This window comes from Natator depressus, chromosome 2, assembly GCF_965152275.1.
Source record: "Natator depressus isolate rNatDep1 chromosome 2, rNatDep2.hap1, whole genome shotgun sequence".
In the NCBI taxonomy this organism is placed as follows: Eukaryota; Metazoa; Chordata; order Testudines; family Cheloniidae; genus Natator; species Natator depressus.
In genome coordinates this window covers 174,116,166-174,130,516 of record NC_134235.1, presented here as the reverse complement: position 1 = coordinate 174,130,516, position 14,351 = coordinate 174,116,166, and the positions used below count along the sequence as shown (strand labels likewise).

Here is a 14,351-nt window from a genome sequence, read left to right as displayed (position 1 = left end):
GAGTAACGGGGAGATGTTTATGGTGGGGTGGGAAGTTGAGGCAAATAGCCTGGCCACTGATTACATACAGCCAGACACCAAGGCGATTAGAATAGCAAAGCAGGGCATGCTGCGCATCAGAGAAGCTTTGAAAACCAGTTTCATGACTGGCCAGGCTACGGTGTGACAGTTCTGTTTGTTTCTCCTTGATGAAAACCCGCCCCCTTGGTTCACTCTACTTCCCTGTAAGCCAACCGCCCCCCCACCTTCAATCACCACTTGCAGAGGCAATAAAGTCATTGTTGTTTCAAAATCATGCATTCTTTATTAATTCATCACACAAATAGGAGGATAACTGCCACGGTAGCCCGGGAGGGGTGGGGGAGGAGGGAAGGACAAGGCCACACTGCACTTCAAAACTTATTGAATGCCAGCCTTCTGTGCTTGGGCAGTCCTCTGGGGTGGAGTGGTTGGGTGTCCGGAGCCCTCAGCGTTCTTGGGCATCTGGGTGAGGAGGCTATGGAACTTGGGGAGGAGAGCGGGCGGTTACACAAGGGCTGCAGTGGCAGTCTGTGCTCCTGCTGCCTTTCCTGCAGCTCCACCAGACGCCGGAGCATATCAGTTTGATCCCCCAATAGCCTCAGCATTGCATCCTGCCTCCTCTCATCACGCTACCACCACCTCTCCTCTTGCTCATCCCTCCTGTCCTCGCGTTCATTTTCCGCTTTCCTGGACTCTGACATTGTTTGCCTCAGCATTCTCCTGAGGTCTTTCAGTGCAGGAGGACTGCATGAGCTCACAGAACATTTCATCGCAAGTGCATATTTTTCACCTTCTTATCTGCGCTGGCCTGTGGGACGGAGATGATAGTGGGAGCATTGAAACATTTGGAGCTGCGGGAGGAAAAAAAGGGAGAGTAGTATTTTAAAAGACACATTTTAGAGAACAATAGGTAGACTCTTTCACCATGAACCAAGCTGTTAACATTACATAGCACATGTGCTTTTGGTACAAGGTCGCATTTTGCCTCTCTATTGAGGGCCTGCCGATTTGGTGTGAGAGATCACACACGCAGGGCCAGGCAACAGAATTTGGCTTGCAGGCAGCCATGCTAAGCCACAGTCTTTCGGCTTCTTCAACCTTCATAACATGTGGGAATGGTTTCAAACAGCAGCGCCCTCCTTTCCCATACCAAGCACCCGTTGGGTTGGCCATTTGAAAGGAGGGGCTGTACTGGCCGCGAATGCATCCCAAGTCTTCAGGGCAAATTAATCATTAAACATGCTTGCTTTTAAACCATGTATTATATTTACAAAGGTACACTCACCAGAGGTGCCTTCTCCGGCTTCATGGTCTGGGAGCCCACCTTGGGAGGGTTGGGAGGGTATTGGCTCCAGGGTGATAAACAGTTCCTGGCTGTCGGGGAGAATGGTTTCTCCGCTTGCCGGCTGTGCGCCATCCTCCTCATCTTCCTCGTCCCCAAAATCCTCATGCCTGTTGCATGAGACTCCCCTCTTGCAAGTGTCCACAGACAGGGGTGGGGTAGTAGTAGGGGCGCTCCCTAGAATTGCATGTAGCTCATCATAGAAGCGGCATGTCTGGGGCTCTGACCCGGAGCGGCCATTTGCCTCTTTGGTAGGCTTGCCTGAGCTCCTTAATTTTCACGCAGCACTGCTGCAGATCCCTGTTGTAGCCTCTGTCCATCATGCCCTTGGAGATTTTGGCAAATATTTTGGCATTTCATCTTTTGGAACGGAGTTCTGATAGCACGGATTCATCTCCCCATACAGCGATCAGCTTCAGTACCTCCCATTCAGTCCATGCTGGAGCTCTTTTGCGATTCTGGGACTGCATGGTCACCTGTGCTGATGAGCTCGCCACTCTGGCCAAACAGGAAACGAAATTCAAAAGTTCGTGGGGCTTTTCCTGTGTACCTGGCTAGTGCATCTGAGTTGAAAGTGCTGTCCAGAGCGGTCACAATGGAGCACTCTGGGATAGCTCCCGGAGGCCAATACCGTCGAATTGTGTCCACACTACCCCAATTCAACCCAGCGATGTCAATTTCAGCACTAATCCCGTCGGGGAGGAGTACAGAAAAAGATTTTAAGAGCCCTTTAAGTCGACAAAAATGGCTTCATCATGTGGATGCATGCAGGGTTAAATCGATCTAACGCTGCTAAATTCGACCTAAACTTGTAGTGTAGACCAGGGCAAAGGGAGGTTGCTGAAACCCTTCTTCAATGGAGGTTTTTAAGAACAGGTTAGACAAAGACCTGTCAGGAATGATCTTGCCCTGTCTCAGAATAGGGGGCTGAATTAGCTGACCTCTCGAGGTTCCTTCTAGCCTTACATTTCTATGATTCTAACCTCTGCCAACTCATTTTCACTGAGAATAATTTGGGGGAAAGTTTAGAGATGAGCTATCAGAAATTGTATTTTGGCAGCCTGTAGACTACAATGTGATAAATAATTTGTTTGGTTTCCGCTCACTAATCCAAAATGAGTTTTAGGATATAGTGGGGAAAACTATAGTATTTTTGTTTTAATCATGGGAATTCCCTTTGCATGATTAGAGATAAGATGGGTGAGGCTCTGTGTGGCTCAAAACCTTGTCTGTCTCACCAACAGCAGCTGGTCCAGTAAAAGACATTACCTCACTCACCTTGTGTCTGTAATATCTTGGGACCAACATGGCTAGAACTCCACTGTATACAACTTTGCATGGTTACACTTTCAGGTATTTACACACCAACTTTTCTTGAAATCCAACTAGTGACACTATATTTCATCTTAGAACTACAGCTGATGTTTCTGACTTCCTTCCAAATAACTTAATATCTGGACATAAGACCCAACACTTTCCATTCTATTTTGATGATTTTCTGTCTGCCTTTTCCTCAGATAATGAATCTGTTCCTCTAGCATCATCCTTTTCTGACAAAAGAATCTAGCACCCATGAACTCACTGTGGTTGCAGTAGCCTTCTCTGTATAATCAGGCATGCCATATCTGGAGTTCCGGTTCCTTCAGTTATTAAGCCTTGGTTTCAAATCCCACTGGCTCTGCTGCTCTCTCAGAGTCTCTGAGTTATGCTAAAAGCAACTTTTAGCATCATTACCCAGCCTTCCCTGTTTCTTCTTTTAGATGAGCCACAACTTTGGAAACAATAGTCCCTAACCATCTCTGAAGTAACTTGCTTTACTTCTCTTCAGATCTGATGATTGAACAACCCACTGAGGTTTTCCAATTCTTTGCACTGACTTTGATCCTCGCTCCTCAGTTTCCTCTCTGTTGTAAGTATCAGTCTGATGTATATCTAAACATGGTGTACATGGTGTAAGCAATTCAATTCTTACCTCGCTAATCAGGACCATCTACTTTCCTTTGTGTTTTTAAAAATAAGGCAAAGTTAGTGTTTGTAATTATCCACCACTTCTACTTCAACAAAACAATGCCATGTTAACAATAGACTTGACTTCAGTGGAACTACCCAAGTGCTTACAGTTAGGCCCAGCCTACACACACATGCTGCATCTGCTTAAACAAAGATGCAATTGTACATTTTTAAACCTGGTTAACAGGAGCAAATTAAACAACCACAAGCCAGGTTTAAAACTACAAAACACTGTCCTCTCACAAAGTTACACAAGTTTAACCAAACCACCCCACTTTTAATTACACAGGTGTGTGTAGACAAGCCCTTAGGTATGTAGAATCACAGAATCACAGAAGTACAGGACTAGAAAGGACCTCAATAGGTCATCTAATCCAGTCCCCTACACTCAAGACAGGACTAAGTAATAACTAGAGCATCCCTGACAAGTGTTTGTCTAACCTGTTCTTAACCTCCAAAGACAAGATTCCATAACCGCCCTAGGCAATTTGCTCCAATGCTTAACCACCCTGACAGTTAGGAAGTTTTTCCTAATGTCCAACCTAAACCTCCCTTGCTCCAATTTAAGCCCATTGCTTCTTGCTATCCTCAGAAGTAAGGAGAACAATTTTTCACCCTACACCTTGTAGCAACCGTTTATGTACTTGAAAACTGTTATGTCCCCACTCAGTCTTCTCAGACTAAACAAACACAGGTTTTTCCATCCTTCCTCATAAGTCCTGTTTTCTAGACCCTTTAATCATTTTTGATGCTTTTCTCTGGACTTTCTCCAATTTGTCCACATCTTTCCTGAAATGTGGAGCCCAGAACTAGACACAATACTCCAGTTAAACCCTTATCAGCACAGAGTAGTGTGGAAGAATTACTTCTCGTGTCTTGCTTACAACACTCCTGCTGTTACATCCCAGAATGATGATCTTTTTTCTTTTCTTTTTTTTGGGGGGTGGGGGGATTGTTGTTGGGTTTTTTGCAACAGTGTTACACTGTTGACTCATATTTAACTTGTGATCCACTATAACCCCCAGGTCCCTTTCTGCAGTACTCCTTCCTAGGGAGTCCTTTCCTTTGGTATGTGTGCAACTGATTGTTCCTTCCTAAGTGGAGTACTTTGCATCTGTCCTTGTTGAATTTCATCATATTTACTTCAGACCATTTTTCCAGTTTCTCCAGATCATTCTGAATTCTAATCCTATCCTCCAAAGCACTTGCAGTCCCTCCCAGGTTGGTATCGTCCACAAACTTTATAAAAGTGTACTCTCTATGCCATTATCTAAATCATTTATGAAGATATTGAACAGAACTGGACCCAGAACTGATCCCTGCAGTACCCCACTCAATATGCCCTTCAAGCTTGACTGCGAACCATATGCTTAAGTACCTTACTGAATCAAGACCTATCATACCCATTTTACAGATGAGATAACTGATCCATTTTCCCCAAGACTTAAACATGATTATTCTCTGAAAAGTACCATGTACAATGGAAACTTACTCATCAGTTCTGCTTCCCATGTGTATTCAGAGTCATATCTGCTTACGTCATAGACAAAATCAGTTTTAAGTACTTTTGAGGTATTTTTATTCATGTTAGCTCTGCAGAGCTAGCATATATATGGGACAGTGAAATGGACTATACTATATGCAGGACTGTGAATCATCAACAGAATTAATTGCAGTTTAATGCCACTGTGGACCAATTTCAGCCTTCAGTTACACCTGGGTCATCCCTTTGTTTTCTGTGGAGTCGTACAGATAAGATGAAGGCAGAATACCTGCCTTGAATGGCCTGCAGAATACTTATTATTGATGACAATGCATTGGACAAAAAGAAAACAGCGTTCACTCGTCTTCAGAGAACTCAGTTTTTATTCCCTCAAAATCCTAATTTGTTAAAAATATTTATTTACCGAGGCAGAATTTTACAAGTCTAGACCCGGTAGTAGCAAAGTTGACAGTTTCATAAAACAAAGAGAAAGAGAGAATTGGAAATATGTGAACTGCTCCTGAAAAATACCAGCTGCTTTTTGAACTATAGTAATAAACAATAATAAATACAGCTGGTTTTATTGACAGTATCACTTTTGCACAGGCCTCCCTCTCCCTATACATATAAAGTGTTAATTCCTGATTGCACGATTGAGTCACTGGACCGTGTGATGCTCTAAAGCACAGCTTAAAAGCTGCGGAAGCTACAGGAAAGGAAGTTTGACTATAGCTCCACGGGGGCAGGGCTGTGTGTGTGAATGTGACTCAGAACTGAAGATTAAAGGGAATGGATAGCAATGAGGATGCCGAAGAGTTGGGGAGAACAAGGCAGAAGGTCACATCAGGTGAGTAAGTTACAAAACAGAAACAACCAGAGAAGAGGTAGTGGAAGAGAGTGGGAAAAAAACAAAAAAAGGTAGTGGTGAGGGCAATGGACAGGACACTGGACTGAGAGTATGGAGACCTAGTTCTAATTTAGCCCTGCCACTGACCTGCTGTGTGACCTAGGGCAAGTCCCTTTACCTCTCTGTGCCCCTGCTTCACCTGCCCTCTTTTGCCTGCCTTGTCTATTTTGATTGCAAACACATAATAAGAATTATGCCCAAAGATCTCACAAAGTGCTTAGCACAATGGGCCCTGATCTTGGATGGGATGTTTAGATGCTGCCATAATACAAGTAATAAAATTAATTAATGAAGAGTCAGAATCTCAGGACAGTGTGGCAAGCAGGAACAATAGAACATTTTGGTGTGTGAGCTCTCTCACAGTGACATAGGTACTTTAGAAATGTATTGCATGCATCTTTAGAATATGCCTATGTTTTCTATATACAATCCCATTGGCCAAGACAGGTTAGTGTGACATAAGACAATATAGCATTATTGCCTTCCTAGTGGATCAGTGGTTTCTGATTCTGGACACTATTCACCATCTAGCTGTTCTCTGAGACAGGATCAAATTATGTTGCATTCAAAACCAGACAAGGCTCACTATGGTACAACACAACACTCACTATGGTACAACACTCAGCATGATTAGGGAAAAGAGACCCTGCCTTTGAGATGCTGAGGACTGGATTCTCCAGGTCACTAAAGTTTACTTTGTTTCAGCACAAGTTGAACTACTTAACCCTGCTGGATATTCCCCATACAGAATTTCCCTACATAGGGGGAACTCTCTGGCAGTGTAAAGCTGACAGAGGCAGTATTACGCTTCCTACACCAGCTGCCCCTCCAATCCCTGGTGTAAGTGGGAGAAAATGTGTGGGAGATACAGGCCAGGGGTAATGCAAGGGTGGAACAGGGTAGGGTGGAAATGAGCCCCACTGTGTCTGATCCCCCAATAGCATAAGCACTCCTTACTTATGCCAGCAGCAGAAGTTAGAGCAGCAGGGGGGCCTACTCTAACTGGTTTGTGGGGCTGAGCATCAGGGAACCACGGTTAACTCCCTGTGGCCACCACTGCAGAGGAGAACCGGGACCTTAATGTTTTCTGCACAGTGATGGATTGGAAGTACATTTCCCTCTTGCTTCTAATGCTTATTAATCAAAGTGAGACGTGGAGGGCTGGGATGGGATTATGCCAAATGGCCTGAAAAAAAGATGTAAAGAAACATACAGCAACTGTCAGGCACTAGCAGATACAAACAGCAATATTCTCAGAACACATGAAGGGCTCTGTTGTGGCTTTTACAGTCAGACCAGTGATAGAGGAGATGGCGCAGCTGCACTGCAGCAGTAGCTGGAGGCATGCTGCCTACAGGGTGCTGAAGCAGACAGAATGCCCCCATAGCCACAGAGGAAAGAGTGCTCAGAAGCATCTTTTACACTTCCTTTTTTCCAAATGCAGCTCATCTGCCCCTCCAGCACCAGCTTCTAATCACTAGCCAGTTCCTCTGGGGTAAGGGGGGCTCACCATGCTCCCACGCAGTGCCACTCTCTTGCTGTGCAAGCCCACCTCATTTGCACTCAGGGAGCCAGAGCACAAGCATTTTCTTTGCCCCCTGCATGCACACCCACCCAATCACATCTTTGCCCCTGCTGTCTCTCTGTCACCCATCCCAACAGAAATGTCACAGAGAAGCAGGTGGTCAGCAAGGTTCCATTTGCAGTTCATGTTCCTGGCTGCTGGGGGCAACTCAGGCTACTGAGAAAAGATAGGTTTCAGAGTAGCAGCCATGTTTACTCTGTATCCGCAAAAAGAAAAGGAGGACTTGTGGCACCTTAGAGACTAACACATTTATATGAGCATAAGCTTTCATGGGCTACAGCCCACTTAATCGGATGCATAGAATGGAACATATAGTAAGAAGACTAAATTTGTTAGTCTCTAAGGTGCCACACGTACTCCTGTTCTTTTTGAGAAAAGAGACTTATTCATCACTCCTGCTCCCACTAATGGTTCCTTCACCCACACAGTATCTGTCAATCCAGTGCAGTAAGGCAGGCAGTGGAGAGCAGAGAAGTGACCAGATCCCACTTTCAGGAGAAGAATGTTAGTTGTTGGGGTTAGACAATATGTGAGGACAAGAGAGATGGAATCTGATGGTGGAGGGGCCATATTTAGTGGAGAGGGAAAAAGATAGGATATGGGTTGGACAAATTGGTGGAAGTTAGACAGAAACAGAGGGGTATCATTGAAATGCATGGCGGGGGGAATACTTAGGAGGAGAGGATCAGTTGAAATTTTGTGGAGAAGAAAGAGCAAGATGAGGGCAAAGAGGCAGACAAAGAATTAAAAAGCACATAATAATAGTACCCAACCACTTGTTATCATTAAAAACAAGTTAACCACTTGTTATCATTAAAAATCCAAATCACACTTTTGGGTATTAGCCTGAGTTTGGGTAATTATGTTCTACCTCTACCTACATTTCCCCTACAGTTTTAAATGGACACAGTTTCTTTCTCTTTTTCTGTCTTGAATCGTTTTGTAATGTTACAGCACAGTGTCAAACAGCTGTCATATTACACTCCAGATATGGGTGTAGTGATTAGTTTGCAAAGCTTTTTGGAATCCTTTAAGAAACAAGGCACGATATAAAACTTACAGTATTGCTGTTGATATTATTGAGTTTACTGTTCAATGGCCAAAAGTTTACTATATCACATACACTTTTTTTAAAAACGATTGAGACTGCTGAATCACATAGTATGTACATTTACATTGGAGCTACTGTTTAACATTTAAATAGTGATATATCGATAAATAAAAGATTGATTACCTAATATGAAGAAAGACAATATACTAATGTAACAAGAAAATATTTACATATCAATTTGAATTTAGTGAATAAATACACATGCACGCACACATACATTTTTATATTATATATATATATATATTATATATATATTAGGGCTGTCAAGCGATTAAAAAAATTAATTGTGATTAATCGCACTGTTAAACAATAATAGAATACCATTCATTTAAATATTTTTGGATGTTTTCTACATTTTAAAATATATTGATTTCAATTACAACACAGAATACAAAGGTTTCAGAGTAGCAGCCGTGTTAGTCTGGAGTACTTGTGGCACCTTAGAGACTAACAAATTTATTTGAGCATAAGCTTTCGTCTAGCTCACGAAAGCTTATGTTCAAATAAATTTGTTAGTCTCTCTATTTGTTAGTGCCACAAGTACTCCTTTTCTTTTTACAGAATACAAAGTGTACAGGATTCACTTTATATTTATTTTTGATTACAAGTATTTGCACTGTAAAAAACAAAAGAAATAGTATTTTTCAATTCACCTAATACAAGTATTTTAGTGCAATTTTTTATCATGAAAGTTGAACTTACAAATGTAGAATTCGACAAAAAAAACTGCATTCAAAAATAAAACAAACAATGTAAAACTTTAGAGCCTGCAAGCCCAAGCCTGCAAGTCCAGTCAGTCCTACTTCTGGTTCAGCCAATTGCTCAGACAAACAAGTTTGTTTACATTTGCAGGAAATAATGCTGTCTGCTTCTTCACCAGCAGAAGTCTTGATTTTCTTTTTTGGTGGTTTGGGTTCTGTAGTTTCTGCATCGGAGTGTTGCTCTTTTAAGATTTCTGAAAGCATGCTCCACACCTCATCCCTCTCAGATTTTGGAAGGCACTTCAGATTTTTAAACCTTGGGTCGAGTGCTGTAGCTATCTTCAGAAATCTCACATTGGTACCTTCTTTGCGTTTTGTCAAATCTGCAGTGAAAGTGTTCTTAAAATGAACAACATGTGTTGGATCATCTTCCAAGACTGCTATAATATGAAATATATGACAGAATGTAGGTAAAACAGAGCAGGGACAAAATCTCCCCCACGGAGTTCAGTCACAAATTTAATTAATGCATTATTTTTTTAATGAGTGTCATCAGCATGGAAGCATGTCCTCTGGAACAGTGGCCAAAGCATGAAGGGGCATACGAATGTTTAGCATATCTGGCATATAAATACCTTGCAATGCCAGCTAAAAAAGTGCCATGCAAATGCCTGTTCTCACTTTCTGGTGATGTAAATAAGAGGGCAGCATTATCTCCTCTAAATGTAAACAAACCTGTTTGTCTTAGCAATTGGCTGAACAAGAAGTAGGACTGAGTGGACTTGTAGGCTCTAAAGTTTTACATTGTTTTGTTTTTGAGTGAAGTTATGTAACAAAAAAACTACATTTGTAAATTACACTTTCACAACAAAGATTGCACTACAGTACTTGTATAAGATGAATTTAAAAATCCGATGAAGTGAGCTGTAGCTCACGAAAGCTTATGCTCAAATAAATTTGTTAGTCTCTAAGGTGCTACAAGTACTCCTTTTCTTTTTGCAAATACAGACTAACACGGCTGCTATTCTGAAAACTTTCTTTTATCATTTTTACAGTGTAAATATTTGTCATCAAAAATAATATACACTTTGTATTCTGTGTTGTAACTGAAATCAATATATATGAAAATGTAGAAAAACATCCAAAATATTTAATAAATTTAAGTTGGTATTATATTGTTTAAGAGTGCAATTAAAACTGCAATTAATTTTTTGAGTTAATTGCATGAGTTAACTGCAATTAATCAACAGCCCTTATGTGTGTGTGTGTATACACACACACACACACACACAGGGAGTTGAAAGTTATGTCATTTATCATTAAAAAGATATTTTTCCATAATCTGGCTATTAGGTCTGGGATTTGACCTATGGCATTAAATATCTTGTAACATCAATGTCCTTGGTACAGGTATTATAGGAGTAAAACAAAAACAAAACAGAGCAGAAAATACTTATACTTTTGCTAGAATGTCAGCAAATCACAGGGATAAACTGAATAAACAGAACTCATTCATTTCTAACATATTGCTCTTTTATACCAGATAGCACACTGAAGTCTACGCATGTTGTACAGTATGTACATCACACAATCACATTGTACCGATGAAGTCAGAAATCAGACTTCCAATCATTTAAAATGTGTGATATCACACCAGTGAAAAGCCTGTATAAAAATGTATAAATATCTGTTAATTTCTGCAACTCCCACCCCTTTTATTTTAAAAACTTAAATAAAACCTAAATAGCTGCACATGGAGCTTTTAGTATTCTCAATTATGCTTTTAAAAATATTAGCAAAAAAATGTTAAGAAATTTTGCCTCACATAACCATTATGGAGACCCAGAGCTAACTGGTGGTTTAAGTATGAGAGAAAGGTCTGGGGAATGGGAGATAGCTGAGAAGAGATCCCTGTAGCCCAGAGGGAGGGTCTGAGGCAGAACAAAAAGTCAGCAGAAGCATGAGACAAATATGGAGGTAGAGGAAAAAATAAGTAGATGTTGAAGGCAGAATAGCAAGAGAGATTTTGTGAGGGACAACAAGGAATGGGTGTAGTACAAATCTGTGTATTTTAAGCAACAAAACCATATGCAAACCTTGAACAGAGAAAAGACATATCTCTATCTGGCAACATCATAATCTACTCTGGCTGCACTTTTGCACTTTATGTTCTTACCAGACCCACTGATAAAATTTAATTTCCTTGTAAACCAAAAATATATGGTATTATTTCTACATTCTATCTGTGATATATTTTTTCTCCCTTGAAACTCTGTAGCGTTGAATACACGGTACAAAGGCAGCGAGCTATGAAAAATAGCATCAGTAAAATAATTTTTAAAAACTCCCTACAGCTCTTATGTAAAATGTGTAGCAAATGCAGATAGTGCGGGTTACCGGTTTTATTGGCATTCAACTGGGATGACTTTGCCACTCACATGGAATATGGCTATCACAAACTCATGCTGGTAAAACCTTCACACTGCCAACATATATTTTCTCCATATATACATTTTGCACAAATATTTTTTGTGCCCAAATTCAAGGTTTGTATTTATATTTCCATAGCTGTAAGAGATTTAAAGCTGGAAAAATGTGTGTGGCACATTTATACCCACTGGGTTCAATTAATAAGGCTTAATGTGGATATCCTGCAATACCGACTTTTGCAAATTCCCTGTTAACTTCAGTGACAGTTTTCTCTGATTAAAGACTGGGCTCTAAATCCTTTAACAACTGAAATGTGATCAGCTTCATGAGTTTTCAGTATCATGACTAACATTTTTTTTAAAATGAGGAACACAATTACAGTTCCAAACTCCAAGCAATTGCTAATGAAAATGCTGACATGAGCCCTTAAAGCAGTCTATGCTGTGGTCACTGTGGATTACTGACATGAGTGATTTAGAAGGTAGCTAGAACCACCTCTTTCATAGGAAGGTTCAGCTGCCAAGTGAACCTGGTGAGGAGGATCACTTTAGTTCAAGAGGAGCTTGGGAGGATATTAAAGGAAATACAATCCTCTTAGAGTATTGAAAGTGTGCATGTGTGGAGGTGGGGACAAGAGACAGCCAAACCTTTATTTCTGTGAACAGATCAAGGCGACGGATGTATTCCTTCTACTGTGTTGCATTCTACTGTGCTGCCATTTGGCCTAAAATTCTCCCGATATTTTGCCTCTCTTTAATTACAAAACACACGGACCAGACCCTCACCAGGTGTCAAACAATGTAGCTCTACTGCTGTTGAGGGAGCCACGGCAGAGAACATGCACTGAGGATCTGACCCAGTTGTGTTCTCTGAATGCCAAAGCAAGATTATTATCCAGTAATTTTGCAAGTAGATGAAACCCTGGAATATTCAGTGTGTGAGGGAGGGGAACAATGGAGTAAAACAAAATAAATCCACTTTAGTTGCACAATATTTATTCTGAGAAAACTAAGGTTGATTGATCTGCACAATGGTATAAGAGTATTTCAGTCAAGCTGAAGAATAAATGGGCCAGTTATATTATATAATATCTGACAGCAGTAGCTTTCCTGTCCTTAAGGCAAGAATACCCCATGTTACTTGGTAGTTATCCAAAGTATTTTGTTATACAGGCATTTAAAATTAAAATGATAATGGTTCCCTGGATTATTTTACATTCCATAATGAATCGAGATGCATTTACACGTCCCTTCTGTCATTGTACAGGATTCAAAGAAAGCCTAATGGAACAAGTATATGTTAAAACAAAGGCCATTCACAGTATGTGTGTTGTAATTACTGACTTTGTTTCACTGGAAACACTGTAGTGCACGCATCGATTAGAGTTTACACTTCCCTCCTGACCTTCTGAGGAAGGGCATACAATATTGCTTCTAACAGGCCACACAGGCATTACAAGACAAGACAGCCCCCATTAGATTTTTAGCCATTGTTTAGGGATCTTGCCTGCTTACGATTAAAGAAACGGGTTCTTTCCTCTCTTGCCCTAAGAGGGTCAAAACAGACATCATTTCCCCCCCCCCCGCCCACTTCCTGCTTTTTAATCCCACCACAGTGAAGTCCACAAATACATCCGACCCCCTAGATATGAAACCAGCTGCAGCCCCGCCTCCTGCCCGCCACAGGCACCCGCCTACAGCTAAAGGTGAGCCCTGACAGCACAAAGGGGGGTCGGGGGTGGACCTTTGCATGGTCAGCAGAGGGGCTGGACAAATAGGGTGACCAGACAGCAAGTGTGAAAAATCAAGACACTTATTTTTTTTTGGGGGGGGGGGTATAGTTACGTATATAAGACAAAGCCCCTAATCTGGGGCTGGTCACTCTGTGGAGGAAGGAACCCTGCCATGATTGAGCTGTCAGGGCGGAGCGCGGGGGCTGCTGCAGCGGCCCCAGCTGTGTGTGGCTGCCAGTGCGGTCTTCCCCGGTGCCATTGCTTCTGCAGCCCTGCCAGCCTGCGTACCCCCGTCCCCCCAGAGCGGTGCATTTCCCAGTCCCCAGCCCGGGATGCTCAACCGCAGCCCCTTGCTGCTGCGGCCGCTTCCCCTTCGCATCCGTCCCGGGAGGATGCAACCCTCCCATTGCACCTGTTCCCCCCCGCCCGAGGGTGAACAAGCCCCCTGCCGGCCCCGGCCCAGGTTTCCCGCCTCCCCCCACCCAGCTCTGCGCCGACCTTCTCCTGCGCCCTGTTCAGCCGTTTCTGGACGTTTTTGGCGAAGATGCCCGTTTTCATGTCGGCCATGGCTGCTGGTCCAGGGAGCCTGGCGAGGCGGCGAGTCAGGCAGAGCCCAGCGGCTGAGACACAGCGCGAGCGAGGGAGCGAGCAGGAGATGGGGGAGGGAGGGAGGGGCCGACGGCACAAGGTGGAGGAGGGGATCTTAAAGATACAGAGAGAGAGAGCCTGGCCCCACGGGCCCCCTCAGTGCTCAGGGGGAGCCGGATCTGAGCTCCAAGCACTTTCCCTGCCTTTAAAAAACATCTTCCTTCCTGATGCTCTTGAAGGAGAAGAAAATGGTACAAAATATTGAAAGACAGAAACAGCAGGCAAGGCTAGCATTAGGAATCTGGAGGTTAATTTAGGGGGGGAGGCTATTTACTCCAAATGATGTGCATTCTTCCTTGAAGGGACGCTATTGATTTCTACAGCGGGAAGAGAAAAAGAGGTGGGGTGGGGGAAGAAGTATATAAAGCAGCACCCACTGCT

At 42.5% G+C, this 14,351-nt stretch overlaps 1 protein-coding gene across 3 annotated transcripts in view; it reads right to left on the bottom strand.

Moving 5' to 3' along the window:
- AMPH (amphiphysin) overlaps window positions 1-13,987 on the bottom strand; it is a 167,585-nt gene extending 153,598 nt beyond the window's left edge. For all 3 annotated transcript variants that reach the window (XM_074945325.1, XM_074945326.1, XM_074945327.1), the window contains exon 1: window positions 13,821-13,987. In XM_074945325.1, the coding sequence (XP_074801426.1) occupies window positions 13,821-13,889 (69 nt within the window). In that variant the 5' untranslated portion in view covers window positions 13,890-13,987. The remainder of the gene's footprint in view (window positions 1-13,820) is intronic.
- Between the last annotated feature and the right edge of the window lie 364 nt (window positions 13,988-14,351).